This window comes from Nannospalax galili, unplaced genomic scaffold (genome assembly GCF_000622305.1).
Source record: "Nannospalax galili isolate Female #2095 unplaced genomic scaffold, S.galili_v1.0 scaffold675, whole genome shotgun sequence".
Lineage (NCBI taxonomy): Eukaryota > Metazoa > Chordata > Mammalia > Rodentia > Spalacidae > Nannospalax > Nannospalax galili.
Window position 1 is genome coordinate 1,972,361 of NW_008337205.1, and position 24,366 is coordinate 1,996,726.

Sequence of the window (24,366 nt, forward strand, 5' to 3'; positions counted from 1 at the left end):
ATAACACCCCTAATGTTGAGAGGGTTTGAGGACCCAACTGTAGCTCAGTACATTGCCAAACAGGTTCCCTTCATTTGTGTTTGATGGCAGGGACCCCGAGGGAGAGGAAAGAAACAGGAGCCTGTTAGTGGAGAATGATGGCACGCGCCTATAATCCCAGCACTCCAGAGGCAGAGGCAGAGGCACTAAGTTTGAGGCCAGCCAGGGCTACATAGTGAGAGCGTATCTCAAAACAAAAACAAGACAACTGGAGTGTGGTGGCACATACCTTTAATCCCAGCACTCAGGATGAAGAGGCAGGCAGATCTCTGTGAGATCAAGGCCAGCCTGGTCTACATAGTGAGTTCTCAAACAAACAAACAAACAAACAAACAAAAAACAGAGTTCAATGTCTAAGCTGGAGAGATGGCTCAGCAATTAAGAGCACTGACTGCTCTTGCAGAGGACCTGGGTTCAGTTTCCAGCATCCACAAGGCAACAACCATCTGCAACTCCAGTAGCAGGGGGGATCCAATGCCCTCTTCTGGCCTCTGTGAGTATTTCATGCATGTGGTACACTTACATGCATACAAAACACTCATACACAATATATATAAATAAATAAATAAATAATAAATAAATAAATAAATAAATAAATAAAACAAAAAGTATTCAGTGTCATCCTTGGCTACATATTGTGTGGAGGTCAGTCTGAACTTCATAAGTCCTTGTTTCAAAAAGAAAGAGAAAAATAAAAACAGACATCTGGCTAGCCCCCCTCCAAGATCTACCATCCTGCTTTCCAGTTTGCCCTCCACCTGCCTGTATCCCTCTGGCATGGTGATATGCCTGTCCTCTAACATCTGCAGAGAACCACAGTCTTTCTTCCAGTTTCTTCCTTTAAAAAAATTAACTATTGCTGGGCATGGTAGCACATGCCTTTAATCCCAGCACTCAGGAGGCAGAGGCAGCTGGATCTCTGTGAGATCAAGGCCAATCTAATCTACATAGTGAGTTCTACACCAGCTACAGGGAGACTCTGTCTCAACAGAAAAAAAGAAAAAACAAAATGATAATAATAATTATTGGAATTGGAGAGATGGCTCAGCAGTTAAGAACACTGGTTGTTCTTGCAGAGAATTAGGGTTCAAATCCCAGCACCCACATGGCAGCTAACAACCCTCTGTAACTCCAGTTCCAGAGGATCTGACGCCCTCTTCTGTCCTCTGAGGGCATTGCACAAAATGGGTGCACTTATATACATGCAGGCAATACACTCATACACATAAAATAAAAAATAAAATATTTTTAAAAATTAATTTTTTTATTTTTGTTTTTGTTGAGACAGAGTCTCACTGTATAGCCCTGTCTGACCTGAAACTCACAGAGATCTGCTTGCCTCTGCCTCCTGAGTGCTGGACTAAAGGTGCGAACCACCACACTCAACTTTATTTGTGTTTATGGAGTGAGTGCCCTCAGAGGCCAGAAGAGGGTGACAGATCCCCTTGGAACTGGAGATATAGGTGGTTGTGAGCTACCCAACATGTGTGCTGGGAACTGAACCTGGATCCTCTAGAAAACAGCAATTGCTTTTAACTAAGCCATCTCTCCAAGGTCCTTCCTTTTTAAATTTTTATTTTTATTTATGGGGGGGCGGTATGTGCACATGTGTGCAAGTGTTCACAGAGGCCAAATAAGGTTGTTGGAGTCTCTGAACAGGAGTTACAGGCAGTTGTTAGCCACCTAACATGGGTGCTGAGAACTGAACCTGGGTCCTCTGCAAGAGCAGCCAGAGCTCTTCACCACTAAGTCATCTCTCCAGTTCTCAAGCGTTCACTTTCCTCTGTACTGCCATCATTTATGTACATGTGTTAGGTCTTGCCAGAGCAGGGCCATGTAAATCTGTCAAAGTTGAGCCCTGAACAACTCCAGGAGTTATCCATTCATAAAAAAATATCTGTTGGGGGACTGGAGAGATGGCTCAGAGGTTAAGAGCACTGGCTGCTCTTGCAGAGGACCTGGGTCTGATTTCCAGCACCCACATGGCAGATAACAGTTGTCTGCAACTCGAGTTCCAGGGCAATCCGACACCCTCTTCTGACCTACAAGGGCGCACCTACTTATATACAGGCAATATACTCATACACATAAAATAAGAATAATAAATAAAATATTTTTTTAAAAAATCTCTGTTGGGAGTGGACCCCTCTGTCTTTATGGTGTGCTCTTGCCCGGGTACACAGAGAAGGAAACAAAGAATAATATACAAAGGATTTTATTCACCTTTGTGCCAACCAAACACCCACCACCGTGCCTTTCAGTGCTTATCACTCAGTTTTCAGCTGTGTTCTGTGGTCTCTCCATGCCAGGCTCCTCAACTAGTGGGAAGCCTAGAGAGAGTGAACCAGGCCCAACCACCCTGGCTCCCTGGGATCTTGGTCTTTTAAGACCTCTGCTTACTTTTAGAACAGGCGGCCATTGAACCAGACTGGGAAGGAACACAGTGCTGAGAGCCATAGCGGAGCTGGAAGCAGACGCCGTTGCACAGATCCTAAGAAAAGTAAATTTACAACCCCCCTGAGCTGTTGCAAACCCCAGGCCGCACGGAGGCACAGCTGCCTGGGAGAGGGGGCTCTCTGCCCCCCCCCCCCCCCCCCCCCCCCCCCCTTTCCCCCAGTCCCTCCCTTAAATATTCTGCGGTTCTTCGGCTCTCACAGCTGCCCCTTCTGCTGGTGCGAATGCGGGGGGGGGCTACTCAGCTCTTGGGGAACTAGGGAGGAAATAATACAGAGGATGGGATTTCTGTCATTTGAAGGCCTGGCATTGTGGTGTACGCCTATAATTTTACTACCTACGAGACTGAATCAGGAGGATGGTGAGTTCCAGACCAGCCTAGTTACACAGCAAGACTCCATCTCAAAAAGAAAAGAAAAGGGCTGGGGAGATGGCTCAGCAGTGAAGAGCACCGGCTGCTCTTGCAGAGGACCCGGTTCAATTCCCAGCACCTACGTGGCAGCTAACGACTGTCCATGACTCCAGTTCCAGGGGATCCAACTCACTCTTCTGACCTCCATGGGCATTGCACAACACAGGTGCACTTACACACATACAGGCGATACACTCATACACATAAAATAAAAATAATTTTTTAAAAGAAAGAGAAGTGAGAGCTAGAGAGATGGCCCAGTGAATAAGAGCATTGGCTGCTCTTGCAGTGGACCTGGGTTCGGTTCCCAGAACCCACATGATCTGTAACTCTAGTTCCAGGGGATCTGACGCCCTCTTCTGGCCTCTGAGTGCACTGTATGCATGGGTGTACTTATGTAAATATATGAAGGCAAAATATTCATACCCAAAAAGAAAAAGCAAATAAATTACTAAAATTTTTTGTCTTTTTTGAGACAGGGTCTCCCAGTAGCCCCAGAGGGCCTGGAACTCACATGTAGACCAGGCTGGCCTTGAACTCACAGAGATCCGCCTGCCTCTGCTTCTCCAGTGCTGGGATTAAAGGCATGCCCCACCACGCCCAGCTAAATAAATTATTTTTATAAGAAAAGTAAACAAGGGGTCTGAGGAGATAGCTCCAATGGTAAAATGCTTGTTACCCAAGTATGAGGACCTGAGTTTGAATCTCCATGCATAAAAAGCTGGGAACAGCTGGGTATAGTGCTGCATGCCTTTAATACCAGGGCTTGAGAGGCAGAGACAGAGGGGATCTCTATAAGAAATAAGGGCAACCTGGCCTACATAGTGAGTTCCAGGCAGCCAGGGCTATACAGTGAGACCTTGTCTCAAAAAAAAAAAAAAAGGAAAAAAATTATTTGACTGAGAAATACATATTTATCTCTTGTCACATAATTGTTTAAAATGAGGCAGGCTCTTGCTAAGTTGCTCAGGCTGTCCTGCATTTTACTATATAGCCCAGGCTGGCCTTGAATGTATAACAGTCTTCCTGCCCCAGCTTCCTGAGTAGCTAGGATTACAGGTGTGAGCCAGGATGCCTGGCCTGAGGATGTGTTTGTGAGGAGGAAGCTGGTCCCATTTGCTGTTAGCTCTGCACCTATACAGCAAAAAGGAGGATGTGAGGGGTTGGAGAGATGACTCTGTGGTTAAGAGCACTGGCTGCTCTTGCAGAGGACCTGGGTTTGATTTATAATACCCATAATACCCACATGGTGGCTAACAACCCTTACTAACTGCAGTTCCAGGGACTCTGATGCCCTCTTCTGACCTCTGTGGGCCTTGCATAACACAGGTGCACTTACATACATGCAGGCATTACACTTGCACACATAAATAAAAATAATAATAAATAAAATATTTTTCTACAGGGAGACCCTGTCTCAAAAAGACCAAAAAAAAATATTTTTTAAAGGAGGATACATTTCTTGTGGGACACATTTTCTGCACTTGTCCCCACCCTGTGTGCCTAAGCTCTGATGGAAGTCACTCAGCAAGGAGCAGAGGTGGAACTGGCTTCCCGACAGGGCCCTACAGAGGGCACCGAGACCAGGTATCCCAGCCTCGTATTCATGGACCACAATAGATACAAAAGCCTTTCTCATCCCCCTGCTGGTCCCCATTCTCTAACAGTGAGTCCCCCAGCCCTGTCTTCTTTTTGTATGGGCCTTGAAGGCTGAGTCTGCAGATGGTGACCCAGGGAAGCCCCACTGGCAAGCAGTGAGGAAACATGGAATAGAAACAACAAACAAATAGGCTGTGTGCGAGAGAGCTGCCAAAACAAACTGAATGAACGCAAAAGGGCTGCCTGCCACCACCTCGGCTGGGCGCAGGCCAGGAGCACAGAGGCAAGAGCACATACGTGCACAGAAACACATCTGCCGGCCAGCTTCCTGCTAGCTCCCGAAAGAGAAAGTTGATAGAGGGCTAGCCAAGCATGCTGGCACATGCCTGTAGTTCCAGCCCTTGAGAGGTGAAGGTAGGTGGCTGGCAAGTTCAAGGCCAGTCAGCCTGGCTTGAATATGGAGAAACCTTGTCTCAAAAGAACAACAAGGAGACTGGAGAGATAGCATGGTGATTGTGCACTGCTCTAGCAGAAGACTTGGATTCCCAGCACCCACATCTGGTAGCTCCCAATCACCTGTAACTCTAGCTCCAGGGGAACTGATGCCCTCTTCTGGCCTCTGAGGGCACTGTACTCACATGCACATATCCATGCACAGACACACGCATACACATAATTAAAAATAAAATAAAATCTGAGGCTCAGTGGTTAAGAACACTGGCTGCTCTTGCAGAAGACCTGGATTCAATTCCCAGCACCCACATAGTGGATCACAACCCCAGCACTTGGGAAGCTGAGACAGGAGGATTGTAGTGAGTTCAAGGCTAACCTGGGCTGCATAGTGAGTATCAGGCCAGCCAGAGCTGTATATTGAGATCCTGTCTTTAAAAGGAGGAGGGGGAGGGATGGAGAGGTGGCTCAGCAGTTAAGAGCACTTGTTCTTCCGGAGGACTGGAGTTCAATCCCCAGAAACCATATCTGGGGCTCACAACCACCTGTAACTTTAGATCCTGGGAGATCAATCAGACACCGCTGGTCTCCATGAGCACTTGCAATCACATGCACATATACATATACAGGGACACACACACACACACACACTTAAAATTAAGAAAAATAAAACAAGGACGGGGAAGACGGCTCAGTCAATAAAGTGCTCCCTCTCCTCCCCAGGCATGAGGACCTGAGTTCAGTCTCCAGCACTCACAAGGAAAAGATGGGCATGTCTGTGTACATTTGTAATCTCAGCACTAGGGAGGCAGAGACAGGCAGATCCTTGATAATTGCTGGCAGCCTAGCTGAGTCAGCAAGTTACAGTCAGAAGTGAGAGACCCTGTCTGAAAAAACAAAGTAGACAATGTCCTGAGGAATGACACCTGGGGTTATCTTCTGGTTCCACATGAACTCCAGCACATCTTCACGCATACCTTCACATACATGAACACGTGCACACACGCAAACACCACCAACAATAGAAAACAGCAAAAAATGAGGGGTGGCACAATACAAGTGTTGGCAGCCTTGTCTCTTCAGCCAACTTGTGTCTTTCCTGCCTCACAACATACCCTGTCTACTCATGAATTTCTTTCATGGTTTCTTTGACCAGGTGGCACGCATTCCCTTTTTTCTGCCTACCAAACTCCTATTGATCCTTCAATACCCAGGTTAAGGATTAAAGCATTTTGGACCCTGAATTTCCTCATTTGCATATCAAGGATTTTCTCTCTTTATTTTTCTTTCTCTTTTTTTTTAGGCAGGCTCTCCCTGTAGCCCCAACTGACCTAGAACTTGCTATGGAGACCAGACTGGCCTGGAACTCACAGAGATCCACTTGCCTCTGCCTCCCAAAGGCATTAACCACCACATCCTGCAACTGCTCTCTCTTCTTTTATTAAAAAAAATTTAATTGGGGCTGAAGAGATGGCTCAGCAGTCCAGAGCACTGACTGTTCTTGCAGAAAACCTGGGGTTGAATCCTAGCACCTACATGGCAGCTAACAACCTCCCATAACTCCAGGTCCAGGGATCTGATGCCCTCTGGCCTCCGTGGGCATTGCACAACATAGGTGCACTTACATATATGCAGGCATAACATTCATACACATAAAATTGGATGCTGGAATTCCAACCCAGGTGCTCTGCAAGAGCAGCCAGTGCTCTGAACTGCTGAGCCATCTCTCCAGTCCCTGCTCTCTTCTTACACACCTCCCTCATTCACAGAAATGTATATGTGTACACCTTCCCAGTTATATAGTGAGACATGTCACATGCACAGGCCAGGAGAAAGGATTTCAGTCAATAATTACCTAATTTTTAGAGCCACACCAATTTACCCATGATAACTCTGGTAAAATTCAATTCCTGACCCTTAGGAACTATCAAATTCTCATGGCCTCAAACAACAGTAAAAGACAAAATTTACATTCAAATGGGTATATGTGTTAATAGTCATCTTTAGTATCTGAGTGGGCTGGACGCTGGGACATCCCCCAGAATACCCAAATCCAAGGATATTTAAGACCTTATATAAAATGGCACAAGTGTTGAGTGTGGTGTTGCACATCTGCAATTCTAGCACACAGGAGACTGAGGCAGGAGGATTTCTATTTGAAGCCAGCCTGGGCTACTCAGAAAATTGTAAATAAATAAATAAATAAATCTTGGTGTGGTGGTACACAGCTCTAAACCCAGAACACAGAAGGAAGAGTCAGGAGACTCTCCCTCAAGTTTATGGTCAGTGTAGGCCACATAGTGAGTTCCATGCCAGCCAAGGCTATATAACAGGACCCTATTTCAAACAAACAGAGCCTGGAGTGATGACTCTGTAGTTAGGAGCACTGGCTGCTCTTACAGAGGACCCAGGTTTGGTTCCCAGCACCCACGTGACAGCTAACAACCATCTTTAACTCCAGCTCCAGGGGATCCATCACCCTCATGGGTGTACTTACATGCAGACAAAATAGTTATATATATTATATACACATATATATATTTTATATATATATATAATTTTAAAAAGCCTATATATATTTTATATATATATAATTTTAAAAAGCAAACAAAAATGCACTGGGGAGATGGCTTAGTGGATAAAGCACTTGCCACATGAATGTGAGGACCAGAGTTTGGATTCCCAGAACCCACATAAATGTCTAGCAGGTATGTTGGCCCACTTGCAATCCTGGCACTCAGAAGCAAATATGGGAATCCACAAGACAAGCTGACTAGCTAGACTAGCTGGGTTTAGTGATCTCTGAGTTCAGGGAGAAATCCTGCCACAATAAATAAAACAGAGAGTGATTGTGGAAGACATTTGATACCAATCTCAGACTCCCAACACACACATGTGCACACATGTACCCTCACACACATGTTCCTACATAAATTTGAATGTCCACACATATAGGCATGCACACAGAACATACACACGTCCAAAAACCCATAAATACATATATTAATAAATAAATCAGATGATATAGAAAATCCTACATAACCCTACCCCCATTCTCTCATATATTTTACTGAAAATATAGAATTCTATGTGTGTAATAGATACTGTGTTGCTTAAGGAATGGTGAAAAGAAAACAACACCTGGACATGTTTATTTTATTTTTTATGTGTATATATGTGTGTATGTCTGTGTATTGGTTTGTGCATGTGAGTGCAGTTTTCACGGAGGCCAGAAGGGGGAGGTGGAGTCCCTGGAGCTGGAGTTAAAGGCGGTTGTGAGCTGTTAGATATGGGTGCTGGGAATAGACTATAGGTCCTCTACAAGAGTAGTATGCACTTTTAACCTCTGAGCCAACTTACATACTTTAACTGAGAAAACTTAATAAAACATTATCATTGAAGCTGCACTTTTAGTTTCCTATTTGAATTTTCTTTTTGTTTTTTGAGACAGGATCTCAACAAGCAGCCCTGGCTGGGCTTAAACTTGGGGTGATCCTCTATGTGGGAGGCCGCATGCATATCCTACATCATATTTATTTATATATATATGCATATATGCCACATGCATATCCTACATCATATTTATTTATATATATATGCATATATATTGTGTGTGCAAATATGTGATGTGTATGCATGTATATATGCGCAGTTGCCTGTGTGTGAGCATGAGTGTATGTGTGAGCATGTGTATGCGAAGGCCCACATGACTGCCTGTGTGTGCATGTGCATGTGGAGGCCCAAGGCTGACACAGGCCGTCTTCCACTAGGTTGCTCTTCACTTTATTTAAATATTGTATTACTTTTTTTTTTTTGTAGCCGGAGCTGGCCTGGATTCACTATGGAGACCAGACTGGCCTCCAATTCACAAAGATCCACCTGCCTCTGCCTCCCAAGTGCTGGGATTAAAGGAGTGTGCCACCACGCCTGGACAACATTATTTATTTATTTTTATTTTATGGGCATGAGTGTTTTGCCTGCTTGTATGTAAGTGCATCTATGCATGCAATGCCCATGGAGACCAGAAGAGGGAGACAGATCCCGTGGAACTGGAGTTTCAAATGGTTGTTAGCCACCATAAGGGTGCTGGGCAAGAGCAACCAGTGCTCTTAATCACTGGGTCTCACTATGTAGCACTGGTTGGCCTAGAACTCAATATGTAGACCAGGCTGACTCAGACTCAGAGATCCACCTGCCTCTGCCTCCCAAGTGCTGGGATTAAAGGCATGCACAACCACACTTGGCCCTAGATTTTATTTTATTCTTTGTGTGTGTGTGTGTGTGTGTGTGTGTGTGTGTGTAGTGCCCGAGGAAGCCAGAAGTGGGAGTCAGACCCCTTGGAGTTGAAGTCATAAGCAGTTGTAAGCTGCTCAATGTGTGTGCTAAGAACAGAACTCAGCACAGAACTCAGGTCCTCTGAAAGAGCAGTATGAACTCTAACCTCTGGGCTAGCTCCCCGTCTTTATTTATTGAGGCAGGGATTACAGTCATGAACTCCACATTCAGCTTTAAAAAAAAAATAAAACAGCTGGGCGTGGTGGTGCACGCCTTTAATCCCAGCACTTGGGAGGCAGAGGCAGGCCGATCTCTGTGAGTTCGAGGCCAGCCTGGTCTCCACAGCGAATCCAGGCCAGCTACAGCTACAGGGAGACCCTGTCTCAAAAAGACCAAAAAAAAAAAAAAAAAAAAAAAAAAAAAACCCACATAACTTTTTGGTTTGCATACAAAGAAATGGGTTTATTGTGACATTTTCTTTTTACCTTATTAGTAGTTTTAATATTTATATATATATATATATGTGTGTGTGTGTTTGTGGATATAGATAGATAGGTGATAGATAGATGATAGATGATTGATTGATTGATAGATAGATAGATAGATAGATAGATAGATAGATAGATAGATAGATGATAGATGATAGAGGGAGAGAGAGAGATGAGAGAGCCAGAGACAGAGACAGAGATAGTTTCATGTAGTCCAGGCTGGCCTTAAACTTACTATGGAACCAAGGATGACCTTGAACTCCTAATCCTCTTGCCTGTATGTTCTGAGTGCTGAGGTGACAGGCCTGGGCCAACATGTGCAAATTCTGCAGTGTTGGGGATGGAACCCAGGGCTTTGTGTATAACAGGCCAGCACTCCATCTAGCTAAATCCCCAGCCCCTCACTGTGACGTTTTCATACATACATATCACTATACTTTGTTCTTATTTGCCCTCCCCCTCTGCCCTCCCTTGTGCTCCTTACTGGCTCCCTTCTTCTCCCCAAATGCCTGCATTTCATTTTTCAATATATATTGCATTTCTCTCTCTCCCTGCTTCCTCGTTTTCACCTATCCTTCTCTTTAGACCTCTTCCTCTCCTCTCAAAGTCTCCACTTTCATTACACACACACACACACACACACACACACACACACACACACACATAACCTAACTGGGTATGGTGGTCTATACCTGTGATTGGCTCCAGCATATTTGCCAGGCTAAGGAAGGAAGATAAGGAGCTCAAGGTCAGCCTCCCTGACATAGCAAGCTCCAGGCCAGCTTAGGATACATAGGATCCTTTCTCAAATTTAGAGGGGCTAGGGCTGGAGAGCTGGCTCAGCAGATAAAAGCACTGGCTGCCCTTGCAGAAGAACCAGGTTCAGTTCCCAGCACCCAAATAATGCCTAACAATCGTCCATAACTCCAATTCCAAGGAATCCAATGTCCTCTTCTGACCTCCATGAGGATTAGCATCTCATGGGTGCACTTACACACATGTAGGCAATACACTCATGCACATAAAATAATAATAAATAAAATATTTTATAAAAGGGGGGAGTTGGGGAGTGGAGAGATGGCTCAGTGGTTAAGAGCACTGACTGCTCTTGCAGAGGACCTAGGTTTAGTTCCCAGAACCCACATGATGGCTCAACTGTTTGAAACTCTAGTTCCAGGGGATCTAACACCATCTTCTGGCCTCTTTGGGCATTGCATGCATGCGGTGCACTTGCATGCATGCAGGTAAAACACTCATACAACTAAAATATAAATAAGTAAGTCTTTTTAAAGGAGCTAGGAAAATGGCTCAGTTGGAAAAGTATGAGGACCTGATCCCCAGCACTCATGTAAAAAGAGATATGTGTTGGTGTACCCCTGTAATCTTAGCCCTGGAGGGTTATGGGGCAGAGACAGGAGGATCTCTGAAACTTGCTAGCCAGCCAGCCTAAGTGAAACAGTGAGCTATAGGTTCAGTGAGAAAGACCCTGCCTCAAAAAATAAGGTGGAAGTCTGGGCGTGGTGTCGCACACCTTTAATTTCTCTGCAGAGGCAGAGGCAGGCAGATCTCTGTGAGTTCAATACCAGCCTGGCCTACATAGTGTCCAGGACAGCTGCAGCTACAGGGAGACCCTGTTTCAAAAAGACCCAAAAAAATAATATAAGGTGGACAGCGATTGAGGAAGAGACCTGACATCAACCTCTGGCTTTTACACACATGTACACATAGACAAGTACACATACATAAAACACACACACAAACCCAGTAATAAATTTCTTTTCTGCATATGAGAGAAAACGCATGCTATTTGTCTTCCTGAATCTGGCTTGTTTCACTGAATGATTTTCTCCTGTCTCCATGTTCCTGAAAATGTCATAATTTTATGTTTCTTTACAGCTGAGTAAAATCTCATTATGTATATGAACCACATTCTCTTAAAATTTTTTTAACATTTTAAGCTGGAAAGATGGCTCAGTGGTTAAGAGCACTGGCTGCTCTTGGAGAGGACCTGAGTTCTGTCCTCAGCACCTATATGGTGACTAACAACCATCAGAAACCCCAGTTCCAGGGGATCTGATGCTCTCTTCTGGCCTTTGTGGGAATTGCATGCAAGGGTGCACTTGTATACATGTGGGTAAAACACTCATACACATAAAAATAAGTAAAATAGGGGCTGCAGAGATGGCTCAGTGGTTAAGAGCACTGACTGCTCTTGCAGAAGACCTGGGTTTGGCTCCTAGCATCCACATGGCAGCTAGTAATCATCTATAACTCCAGTTCTGAGGGATCTGACATCCTCTTTCTGGCCTCCACGGGCATGGCATGCATGGGTACACTTACATACATAAACAAACACATAAAATAAAAATTAATTTGTTTTTAATTTAAAATTTTATTTTAAGCCAGGTGATTGCTTTTAATCCCAGCACTCTAGAAGAAGCAGGAAGATCTCTGTGAGTTTAAAGCCGTCCTGGTCTACATACCAAGCTACAATGCAGCCAGGGCTAGACAATGAGACTCTGTCTCAAAAACAAATTATTTTGTGCATGTTTGTGGGCGTACACATGTATGCAGGTCAGAGAACAGCTTGCAGGCGTCCCTTCTCTCCTTCCATTATGTGGGTCCTGGGGTTTGAACCCACGTCATCAGCCTTGGCAGGAAGCACCTTTACCCAGTGAGCCATCTCACCAGCCTTGAACCATGGCATCTTCAACCATTCATTTGTTGATGTATATCTAGGCTTGTTCCATATCTTGGCTATTGTGAATAGTGCAAAAATGGACATGAATGTGTAGAATCTCTATTGAAAGCTGACTTAGAGTTCTTTGGGTATATGCCAAGGAATGATATAGCTGGGTCATTTGGTAATTTGACTGCCACAAGTTACACTCCCACCAACAGTATATAAGGGTCCCTCTTTGCCCACATCTTTGCCAGCACTTGTTTTCTTAATGACAGCCATTGTGACTAGGGTGAGATGGAATCTCAAGACAGTTCTAATTTGAATTTCTCTAATAGCCAAAGATGAATGCTTTTTCAAATATTTATTGGCCAATTTATATTTCTTCCTTTGAGTACTTTCTATTCAGTTCATTGGCCCATTAATTGATAAGATGATTTGTCTTCTGGTAATTTGGGAAGATCTTTGTAGTGTCTAGATACTTATTTCCTGTCAGGTATATGGTTGGCAAAGATTTTCTCCCATTCTGTAAGCTGTCTCTTTGCTGGTTTGTTTGCTAATTGTACCATTTTTGAGACAAGGTCTCACTTTGTAGCCCAGTAGGACCTTGAATTTGCTATGTAGCCTAGACTGGTCTCAAACTCATGATCCTCCTGCTTCAGCCTTGGTAGCGTTGAGAACTGGGTTAATTGGATTTTTAGAAAGAAGGTTGTGATCCACACTGTGTTAATCTCAAGGCCCATAAACAGGTCATAGCTCACTGTTTGAGGGGATAATCCATCATGGTGTGGAAGGCATGGCAGCAGAAAAGGTGGAGCTAGCTACACTGTGTCCTCAGTCAGGAAGCAGAGAGAGATGAATGCTGATATTAAGCTCTTTTCCTTTTTTAAAATATTTTTTATTATTTTTATGTGTATGAGTGTTTTGCCTGCATGTATGTAAGTACATCACATGCATGCAATGCCTGCAGCAGCCAGAAGGCATTGGATCCCCTGAAACTGGACAGTTGCTAGACACATGTGGGTGCTGGGAATCAAACCTGGGTCCTCTGGAAGAACAGCAAGTATGAGCCATCTCTGAGCCATCTGAGATGGCTGAGCCATCTCTCCAGTCCCTTTTTTTCTGGGGGCAAGGGGGAAAGGGGTAGCGGGTAGGGCCTCCCTATTGTTGGCCTGGATCTCATTATGTAGACCAAGTGGCCTTAAATTTTAAAAAACACTAATTCGAGAGGAGGGTACACATGCACCATGGAGCCTGAGTGGAAGTCAGAGGACAACTTCTGGAAAGGTTCTCTCCTTCTACCATGTGAATCCCAGGGACTGAACTCAGGCTGTCAGACTTGGCAGTAAGTGCCTTTACCTGCTGAGCCATCTTGCAGGCCCCTTGCTTTCTCCTTTTTGTTTAATCTGGGCCACCAGTCCAGGATGTGCCATCCACAGTAAGGGTGGAACTTCCCACCTCAGCTAAACATCCCTGTAATACCTTCACACACATACCCAGAAGTGTGTCTCCTAGGTGATTTTAAGCCCCCAGAAGTTGACAAGATTAGCCATCACACCCAGTAATTGATTGTTCAGGGGAGACTTCTTTTTTCTTTCAAAGAGCTTAGCCAAACTGACCTCAAGGACTCTGGGCTACAATTGCTCAGAAACATGCAGGCCCTGTAGAAACAGAAATTAAGTAAAATAGTCAAAACTGTCAGCTCAAGACCTAGCTCAGCAGTAGAGCACTTGCCTAGGATCCCCCAGTAAGGGGCTACTGGTAGAGCACTTGCCTAGAACCCCCAGTAAAAGGCTCAGAGTATGGCTCAGTAGTAAGTACTTGCCTAGAATGTCCCAGGGAAGGGCTGGAGGGTGTGGTTTGGTAGCATATTAGTTGTCTAGAACCTCTCAGTGAAGTGCTGGGGCAAGGCTCAGAAGCAAAGCATTTACTTAGCATACAAAAGGCCCTAGGTGTGACTCCCAGCACAATCAGGGAATAAAAGACTGTGAAGTCTTTATCTCTTTTTAAAAATCTTTTGTGTTCAAGAGTGTGGGTGCATGTGCTACACTTAACTTTATTATCAATCCTTGTCTCCCACCTTGAGACGGCATCTCTGGTCAATGTGCATACCAAGCTAGGCAGCCCAAGCTTCTCAGGATTCCCATCTGTGCCTCCCATCTCACTATGCACATGCTAGGGTTACAGACTGTCATGATGACAGGCTGTGCAAAGCTTTATGTGGGTTCTGGGTATCGAAACTCAAGTCTTCACACTTGCTACAGCAAGGACTTTACATTGCCCAGCCCTCCATTTAATTTTTGTGGTTATTGAGAATTGAACCTAAGGCCTCAATGCATGCTAGGCAAGGCTCTTGCACTGACCTAACCCACTCCCTTCATCTTTAAACCTCTCACCTTTCCCATACTTGGGAACTATTTGGTACATCTCAAAGATACTACCATCCCAGCTGCCTCTTATTCAGATGTGTACTTTGTACCAGAGCGTACTCTGTCTAATCTTCCTGAGACTGAAAAATTTGCGAGTACTGTGACTATTAGGTTTCTGTACCACACTAACCAATTTGATTCAAGTCACACTGTAGTGTAATACTTTTAAAGGCTTAGGTACACACAGAATTACAGGGAAGAGGCAAAGGCTGTTAGAAGCAGGGCACCAACACAACTGGAACTTTTATTGTACAGCATGATTCAATTCTTGAGTCCAAGACACAGTACCTCTCAGCCCTCTAGGCTTTTCTTACAAGGTTCTGCAAAGCAGTCCATTACTGAACTTGGAACACGAACCACATCAGCCACATAAGAACTAGATGTGTGTGCTCAAGGAGTTGGTGAATGTGTCTCGGATTCACTTCAATTACTTGGGCGTGACCCTGAAGACCCGGATGTGGATGGCTGAGTTATTCCGGATCCTAGTCAATGGTTCTCGGGAGTCAGTCTCCGGTTCCAGTTCATCCACCAGCTCCACGGTGGACGTATTGGCAGCAACTTCTAAGGACCCAAAGCTGCCTGCCTGCAGTTGCAGGGCGATGTTGATGGCACGGTTGATGGCCAGACCCAGGCCATGAATGTAGATCTCGGTGCATGCGTTCTGCCCCCTGGCACCTCCGTCCAGCAACTTTTGGCAGCGAGCTAACTGGGCCTTAAAATCAGTCTTCATGTTGACATATATGTCGTTGGGCCTCCGGGGCAGGCGGTGGGGAAGCCGTTTCCGAAGGGTGTACTCCACCGGGTCCAGCTCGGTGTCGCCGGCTCCTCGAGGTTCTCGGTTTTCAGCCATGTTCTGAGTGCTGGAATGGGGAAGGGAGGAGATCAGAGTGGGGGAGAGCAGACCTGGTAAACTGACCCACGCAGCTTTCCTTTCCCAAAGGTGCAACCGGAAGGGGGCGCCCTGGACAGCCCTCTCCCCGCCCAGCCTCTCAACCCATTTCCGCTTTCCCCACTCTGCGTTCTAATTCATTCATCACGTGGTCCCCGCCCCATGCTCTTCCACGCCTACCGTCTCCGTTCCCCAGAGGCCTCCACGTGCGTGCGGCCCGCCGACTGATGCAAGAGGACGCCGCTGCCAGCACCACACAAACCCGAGTCGGGGACGGAAAAGGGGATAGAAACAGCAACGCCAAACCGCAGCTCCCACCAGGGCTGCGTAGTGCGCACGCGCGACTCCGCCCACTCAGCCGGAACCGATGTGCCCACAGCCTTCCCGGCCTCCGTTCTCCCCCACCTTCCCTCACCCCCCCCCCCAGCACTTCCTTCACGCGCCTGAGTGGAACAATTTGGAGTCTCGCGATATTTCCGGGAGTGACGGACAGCTAAGCATGGACGCTTCAGAGGCGGGGCCAGCTCTGCGGGCGTGACCAAAAGGAGCCGGGGCGGGACTTGTGGGGGCGTGGTTAAGGGAAACAGCGAGTGGGACAAGTTGTGTGGCGGAGCTGGGAGGAGCCGCGGGCCGGGCTTCCCTGGCTCGGCGAATTCCCCTGCGGTGCTGTGGGGCGGGTTCGAAGGATCCCGGCGAAAGAAGTTTTGGAGGCCTGCAGGGTTGGGAAACTCAGCTCTGAGCTGCGACTCGGGTGGGTGGACGAGGCCAGGATCGCGAAGGGGGTCTGAAGGCCAGCCTGGAATACGCGTCCATTGCCCTTCTGCGCCGCGGAGTGGGCAGCTGACTGCGTGCCCGGCGTCCCTGCAGTAAGGGGATCAAAGGGATCGAGATATGTCCGGACTGTCTCCTCTGTGCAAGGGACCCCAGCTAGGTGGGCTGCCTTTGCAGCTTTCTGCCGCACCCCTCAACCATCTTCCACACCCCACACTCCAGCTGCTGCCAGCTACCCGCGAGCAAGGACCTGCCGCACCCTGGCGGGCTAGGAAGGAACTGCAGCGCGTAAGGTTGGGGCTCCTTAGAGCTGGTAGAACCTGACTGCCCAAGTTGGTAAATCCATTAGACAGATCCCACAGAAAAGAATGAAACCTGCTTGTGAGACCTTTAACGGCAACCCCTGCTCCGCTTCATCCTCGTTACTTAAATGAGGATGCTAATTCCTGTCCCGCCAAGAAGTTGTGAAATTCAGATCCTGTAAACAGCCAACAGGAATGAGTGGCCATGTTTACGTCTCCCAGATTACTCTTCCCTTTTTTGAAAAAAAAAATTTATTTTATTTTATGTGTACGAATGTATTGCGTGCATGTAGGTAAGTGCACCCGTGTCGTGCAATGTCCAAGGAGGTCAGAAACGGGCGTCGTCGGATCCTCTGGAGCTGGAGCTATGGACGGTTATTAGCCGCCATGTGGATGCTGGGAATTGAACCAGGGTCTCTGCAAGAGCCACCAGTGCTCTTAACCACTGAGCCATCTCTCCAGCCCCACTCATCCCCTTTTCTTGAGACCCCCCCCCTTCCTTTTTTAGACAGGGTCTCACTATGTATCCCTGGCTTACCTGGAACTCTCTTTGTAGAAAAGGCTGACCTTGAACTCACAGAGGTCCTACAGCCTCTGCCTCGAGAGTGCTGAAATTAAAGGAGTCCACCACCACGACTGGCTGCAAGACCCCACCCCACCCCTTTTTGACACTCAGTCTCCTGTATTATTAGGCTGGCCTCAAGATCGCTATATAGCCAAGGATGACTCTGAACTTATGATCCTCCTCTCTCCACCTCTCAAGTGCTAAGATTACAGGCATGCACCACCAGCTGGACATCCCCAGGCCCTGGAGTTTTATTGAAATGGAAGAAGACTTGACATTCTAAACATCCCTTCTCTCCAAAGTGATCTATACAATTTAATGCGATTCTCTCTAGAAGAGTACATTAAAAAAAAATCTTTTTAAAAGTTTTTTTTTTATTTTACATATATGAGTGTTTTGCCTGCATGAATCTAAGTACACCATATGTGTGTGATGTCCATGGAGGTCAGAAAGAAGAGGACGTCTGATCCCCTGAAACTGGAGTCACAGATGATTGTTACCCACCATGTAGGTGCTAGGAATTGAACCCTGGTCCTCTACAAGAACAGTCAATGGGGCATCTCTCCAGCCCCAATCATTTTTTTGAGACAGGATTTAGCTATATAACTCAGGCTAGCTTAGAACTCATAGTTCTCCAGCCTTGGCCTCTAAGGTGCTAAGACTACAGGTGTGTACCACAGAACCAACTTGATAGATTTATTCTAAAACTTACTATGGAAAGGCAAATAAATAGACTAAAATAATTTTGCAAAAGTTTTTGGACTCAGCTGGGTGTCGTGAGACACACCTTTAATCCCAGCACTTGGAAAGCAAAGGCAGGTGAATTTCTGTGAGTTTTCCAGCCTGATCTACATGGTGAATTCCAACTCAGCCAGACCTAGAGAGTGAGATCCTGCAAAAAAAAATTGTTGGAATTGGTGGCACATGCCTTTAATCCCAGCACTTGGGAGGCAGAGGCAGGTGGATCTCTGTGAGTTCAAGGCCAGCCTGGTCTACATAGTGAGTTCCACAACAGCTGGGGCTACAGGGAGACCCTGTCTCAAAAAGACCAAAAAAATTGTTGGACTCATATTAATTTTAGTCTTTTTTTTTTTTTTTGGTCCTTTTGAGACAAGTTCTCCCAGTAGTCACAACTGGCTTGGAACTACGGTAGGCCAGACTGGACTTGATCTCACAAAGATCTACCTGCGTCTGCCTCCCAAGTGTTGGGATTAAAGGTGTGTACAACCATACACTACACTATCTGATTTTAAGATGACCTTTATAAATTTTATTCATGGAAGCCAGATGTGGTGGCTGTGAGATCAGGGCCAGCCTGGTCTACATAGTGAGTTCCAGGCCAGCTGGAGCTACAAAGAGACCCTGTCTCAGTAAGACCCAAAAAAAAAAAAAAAAAAAAAAAAAGTATTTATTGAGTGTGTGTGATGGGTGTGTGTTATGTGGATATCAACTTTGTGGAGTCAGTTCTTGCCACATTTACATGGGTTTGGGGGATCAAACTCAGGTCATCAGGCTTGTGCAGCAAGCCACTTTACCCACTGAGCCATCTCAAGACTTATGTGCATATGCCAGGTGTTGTGGCACACGCCTTTAGTCCCAGCTCTAGGGAAGCAGAGGCAGGTGGATCTCTGTGACTCTGTGATTTCAAGGCCAGCCTGGTTTCCATAGCAAATCCAGGCCAGCTGTGACTACAGGGAGACCCTGTCTCAAAAAGACCAAAAAGAAAAGAAAAAAAAAGACGTATGTACATACAATCATTAAGAAAAGTAATATTGACACAAAAATCAATAGACTGGAACAGAGAACTCAGAAACACACAAATATAACCAACTCTTTTGAGAAAGTTCTCTTATAGTCCATCCTGCCTTTGAAGTTGCTATGGCCAAGAATGACCTTGAACTTCTGATCCTCCTGGCTCTACCTTCCAAGTGCTAGGAGTATAGGTGTGGGCCAGGATGCTTGGTTTATGCAGTGCTAGAGGTGGAATACAGGGCTTCATGAATGATAGGCAAGCACTCTACCATCTGCCACATCCCCAACCAACTCAGGTTTTTTTAAAGACATTTTTATTTTAATGTGTATGAGTAGTTTGCCTGCATATATTATGTGACCATGTGCATGCAGAGCCTGAGGAGGACAAGGGCATCATATCCCCTGGAACTAAAGTTACAGGCAATTGTTAGCCACCATGTGGATGCTGGGTACCAAATTCAGGTCATCTGCAAGAGCAGTCAGTGCTCTTAACCACTGAGTCATCTCTCCAGGCCCCCCCAACTCATTTTTTGACAAAAATGCAAAAATGGTATAATGAGAAAGGATCTTTTTTTTCAAGTGGTGCTAAAACAGGACAGAGAAAGAAATGTGCCTTAATAACACAAATGTAGACATAAATGTTAAATGGTTAACTATAAACCAGTGGCGAGACTAGTTAGGCAAAGAGTTCATAGATTAAAAAATTAAAATTAAAAAAAAAGGTAAACTGGACTTAATAAAACTTCAAGGCATGGGCCATTTGAGATGGCTCAGAGGGCAAAGGTGACTGCCACCGAGCCTCAACACCTAAGTTCAAGCCCCAAGACCCACATGGTAGAAGGGGAGAGAGCCAACTCCTGCAAGTTGTCCTTTGACTTCTACATACATACTGTGACTTGAGCACTCAAACACACACACATAATACACACACACACACACACAAATAAATAAATAATAAATAATTCAAGGATGAGAATAGATACTCATACCTATAATGCAAGCACTCAGGAGACTGAGGCAGGAGGGTTTGGGGAAGGCCTGGGCTAGAGTCCCAGACTACAAAGTGAGACCGTGTCTTTAAAACAAAACAAAACTTTTATGAAAGACCATGTTAATAGCATGGAAACAAAACCCACATGCTGGGCTTCTAATCCTGTACTCAGGAGGTGGAGGCAACAGGATCAAGAGTTTAAGGCCAGCTTCAGGCACATAGCAAGTTTGAAGCCAGCCTGGGGCTACTTGAGGCCCTATCTAGAAAGAGAGAAGGGCAGGCAAGATGGCTCAGCAGGTAAAGGTGATTGCCTAATGACCTGAGTTCGAGCCCTGGAACCCATGTAGTAGAAGGCGAGAACTGACTCCTGAAAGTTGTCCTCTGACCTCCACAGAGTGCTGTGGCCCATGTGAGATCCCCCATGGTATACACACACACACACGTAATAAAATAATAATAATAATAATAATAATAATAATAATAATAATACATTTTAGAGGAGGGGAGTAGAAAGGAAACAGTCCACAGACCGACTGGAAGAAGACATTTGCAAATCACATTCAACAAAAGTCTTGTATTCAGTATATGTAAGGATCTTTGTGAACTCAAGAGGTTAAAGGCAACTAAGTGAAGTTGTGCAGGCTTATAATCCCAACTCTCCAGAGGTGAAGGCAGCAGGTTTGCCAATTCCAGGAAAGCCTGGGCAACATAGCAAGAACCTGTCTCAATGAATAAATAAAGTTAGAAAACAACCCAATTACAAAATAGGCAGACGTCTGTGCATTTCAACAAGAGGCTATACAGGTAAGTCAGCATCTCACAAGATGTTCAGTATCATTGGACATTTGGTAATGCACATTAAAACCAAAATGAAGAGCTGGAGAAATGACTTAGTGGTTAAGAGCACTGGCTGCTCTTGCAGAGGACTTGGATTCACTTCCCAGTACCCACGTGGTGGCTAACAACATGTGGTGCACTTACACACATGCAGGCCAAACACTCATACACATAAATTATAAACAAAGTTTTAGCCACAATGAGAGGCTATGGAAGGATGTGACTTAGTTGGTAGAATGCTTGCCTAGCAAGGAGAAAGTCCTGGGTCCCATCCCCAGCACTCATAAACAGGGAGATGTAGTGCATATCTGTAACCCCAGCACTTGGGAGGAGGGAGACAGAAGGATCTGGGAGTTCAAGGTCATCCTAGTTATGTGGTGAATCTGATGCTAGGTGGGCTCCATGAGACCCTCCTGCAAAAGAAAAAAAATCCTGGCACTATCAAGTACAGATGATAATGCAGAGAAATTTGATCTGACTTGTTGGACTTCCAGAAAGGTGAACTTCTGAAGATAGATCCTTAGCAATTTCCTCCAAATTGGAACATTCCTTCCTGGAGGAAAGCTCATTAAGATTCAGAAAGTAAACAAAACACACAGGCTCAGGAAGTTCCTGAAACTAACAAGATGCACAGGATCACTCCCCCACCTTACAGAAGGAATAACAGTTGGAGCTGGAGAGATAGCTCAGCAGTTAAGAGCACTGGCTGGCTGCTCTTGCAGAGAACCTGGGTTCTGTTCTCAGCACCCACATGGCAGCTAACAACTGTCACTCCAGTTCCAGGGAATACGGCACCCTCTCTGGCCTTTGTCATTATACACACAGGTACACTTACATTACATGCAGGCAAAACATTCATCTACATAAATTTAAAGTAAATTTAAAGGTTTTTTAAAGGTTATACAGGAACCAGGGCATAGGAGTGAAAACCTTTGATACCAGAGGTCAGGAGGATTGTAATACAGTCTGGCCTAGGTACACAACAAGGCCCTATCCCAAAACAAAACAAAACCAACAGCAACTATACAGGACTTGGGGGTGTAGCTTAGTGGTAGAGCACTTGCCTAGCATGCTGGAGATCCTGGGTCCAATCCCAAGGACTGCAAAAAAAAAAAAAATTCATAGAGTAGTGTCCACAGTAGTTTTATATCTAATAGGCCAAAGTTGAGAAGATCCAGATGTCTTTCAGTTGAAGAATGGTAAAAACAAATGATGGAATATTCACCTCACAGAACATTCCTCAGCAATCAGGCTGGATCAAGGAGATCCCTTGGGCTATTAGAACACTGGTTATATATGGGACTTGGGGGGGGGGTAGCAGCTCAGTTGATCTGAGCATTTGCCAAGCAGGCATGAAGTTCTGAATTCAATTCTCAGCACTGCATAAATCAGGAATGATGGCCCAGGCCCATAATCCCAGGACTCAGGTGGTAGAATCAGGAGGATCAGGGAGTTCAAGATCATCCTCAGATACACAGCAATTTTGAGGCCAGCCCGGGCTACATGAGACCTTGCCTCAAAATAAAAGGAAATAAGGGAAGGAAGGAAAGAAAAAGCCCAAAATAAAAATAAAAGAACACTGGTTATATAATAGTGTGCTAACTAAGCACATATTTACACACTTAGTAGACACTCCCCGCTCCCAAGAAAAACAGTATGTTCTTTGGGGATCTAAGGTTTCCCAAAGTAGGGACTGAGCTGATACAATAATGTCCATCAATGGAGTCCATATCCTGTTGTAATAGGGCAAGAGATGAAGGACTGAAGTCTAGAAGGTTAGGGAGAAGAGGAACCAGCAAAAAGTTAAGAAATAACAGCCAGTTCTGTAACCGCATGTAAACCCAGCACTGTGGGCAAGGGTGGGGGACAGAGACAGGAGGATTGTTAAGGCTTGCTGGCTGCCAGCCTAGCTCCAGGATTAGTGAGAGACCCTGTCTCCAGGAAATAAGGTAGATAAGGTGGACAGTGATGGAGCAGCACATCCAAGGTCCTCTTCTGGCCTCTACATATACCCATGGACACATACATGTAACACATATGCACATACACAACAAATAGTACACATTCCAATACACACACACAAAAAAATCAATAGAATATAATGTGACTCATACTTCTCTCAGAATACATTTTATAACCTCATAGTTGTTTTGTTGAAATAAAACTTTTGTCAGGACTGATGATGTAACTCAGTGGTAGAGTACCTGCCTAGAATCCCCCAGTGAGGGGCTGGGGGCATGACTCAGTGGTAGAGCACTGGCTTAATTTGTGCAGGACCCTGAGTTCTATCCACAACTGGAGGAAAATCAAGAGAATGTGTGTGGCCTAGGAAGTCAGGTAAAGGAAGCATATCTGGAAGTTGGGCATAGTGGCACACACCTGGAATCTCAGCACTCAGGTGACTGAGGCAGGTGGACTGTGAGTTCCACCTGGGTTATAGAGTGAGTTTGAGGTCAACCTAGGCTATGTATTAAGACCCTCTCTCAAAAAACAAAACAAAACTCAGAAGAAAAAAACAAAACCGGCTGAGCATGGTGGCGCACACTTTTAAACCCAGCACGCAGGAGGCAGAGGCAAGTGGATATCTGTGAGTTCCAGGACAACCAGAGCTACATAGTGAAAACCTGTCTCAAACATACAAACCATAAAACAAAACTGGGAATCTGGTTCAGTAAGCAAAGTGCTTACTTTGCAAACATGAGGACCTGAGTTTGATTCTCAAGAACCAACATAAAATGTTACACCTAGCCTACTTGGCAAAGTTCCAGGCCATGAGAGACCATCTCAAACAGAAAGTGTAATGCACCTGAGGTTGACAACTAAGGCTGTCATCTGAACTCTACATACACACACACACACACACACACACACACACACACCCCTACATGAGTGTATTCCCAGAGTGCACCCCCCCACACACACACGTCTTTCCTGAAGTGTCAGGATGCTGAAAGGTCCCAAAAGAAAAAACACCAGTGGATCTGGCAATGTAGACATCATTGGTGAGCGAAGAACTTAGCTTCCGGCAGAAAGTTAATTATACGTGTAACAGATTAACTTTATTACCTGTTATGTCTGTTGACTAACAGTAAACAGAGATTTGCTCTGGGCATGATGGCCGGGACCTGTAAACCCAGCACTCAGGAGGCTGTGGCAGGAGGATTGCCAATAGTTTCAGGCTAGCCAGGGCTATATAACAAGATTGTGTGAAAACACTAAACCATTGCCTGGTTTGGTGGCATGTACCTTTAATCCCAGAACTGGGGAAACAGAGGCAGGTGGATCTCTGTGAAACTGAAGCCAGCCTGGTCTACACAGTGAATTCCAGGCCAGCTGGGACTACAGGGAGACCCTGTCTCAAAAGAAAAAAATAAATCCCCAACAATAAGCAAAATTTATTTAATTTTATTATTTTTTTGAGATAGGATCTCCC

General features: G+C 45.4%; 1 protein-coding gene across 1 annotated transcript; it reads right to left on the reverse strand.

The window, feature by feature from the left end:
• Positions 1-15,036: 15,036 nt before the first annotated feature.
• Pop7 (POP7 homolog, ribonuclease P/MRP subunit) lies at positions 15,037-16,104 on the reverse strand. Its single transcript, XM_008832336.3, has 2 exons — positions 15,896-16,104; positions 15,037-15,686 (listed from the first exon to the last, which is right to left on the reverse strand). The coding sequence occupies exon 2, from the start codon at positions 15,674-15,676 to the stop codon at positions 15,254-15,256; it is 423 nt and encodes a 140-aa protein (XP_008830558.1). The 5' UTR covers positions 15,677-15,686; positions 15,896-16,104; the 3' UTR covers positions 15,037-15,253.
• Between the last annotated feature and the right edge of the window lie 8,262 nt (positions 16,105-24,366).

Excerpts from the sequence above, each read along its gene's own strand:
- Pop7 (XM_008832336.3), bottom strand. The coding sequence starts at position 15,676 with ATGGCTGAAAACCGAGAACCTCGAGGAGCCGGCGACACCGAGCTGGAC.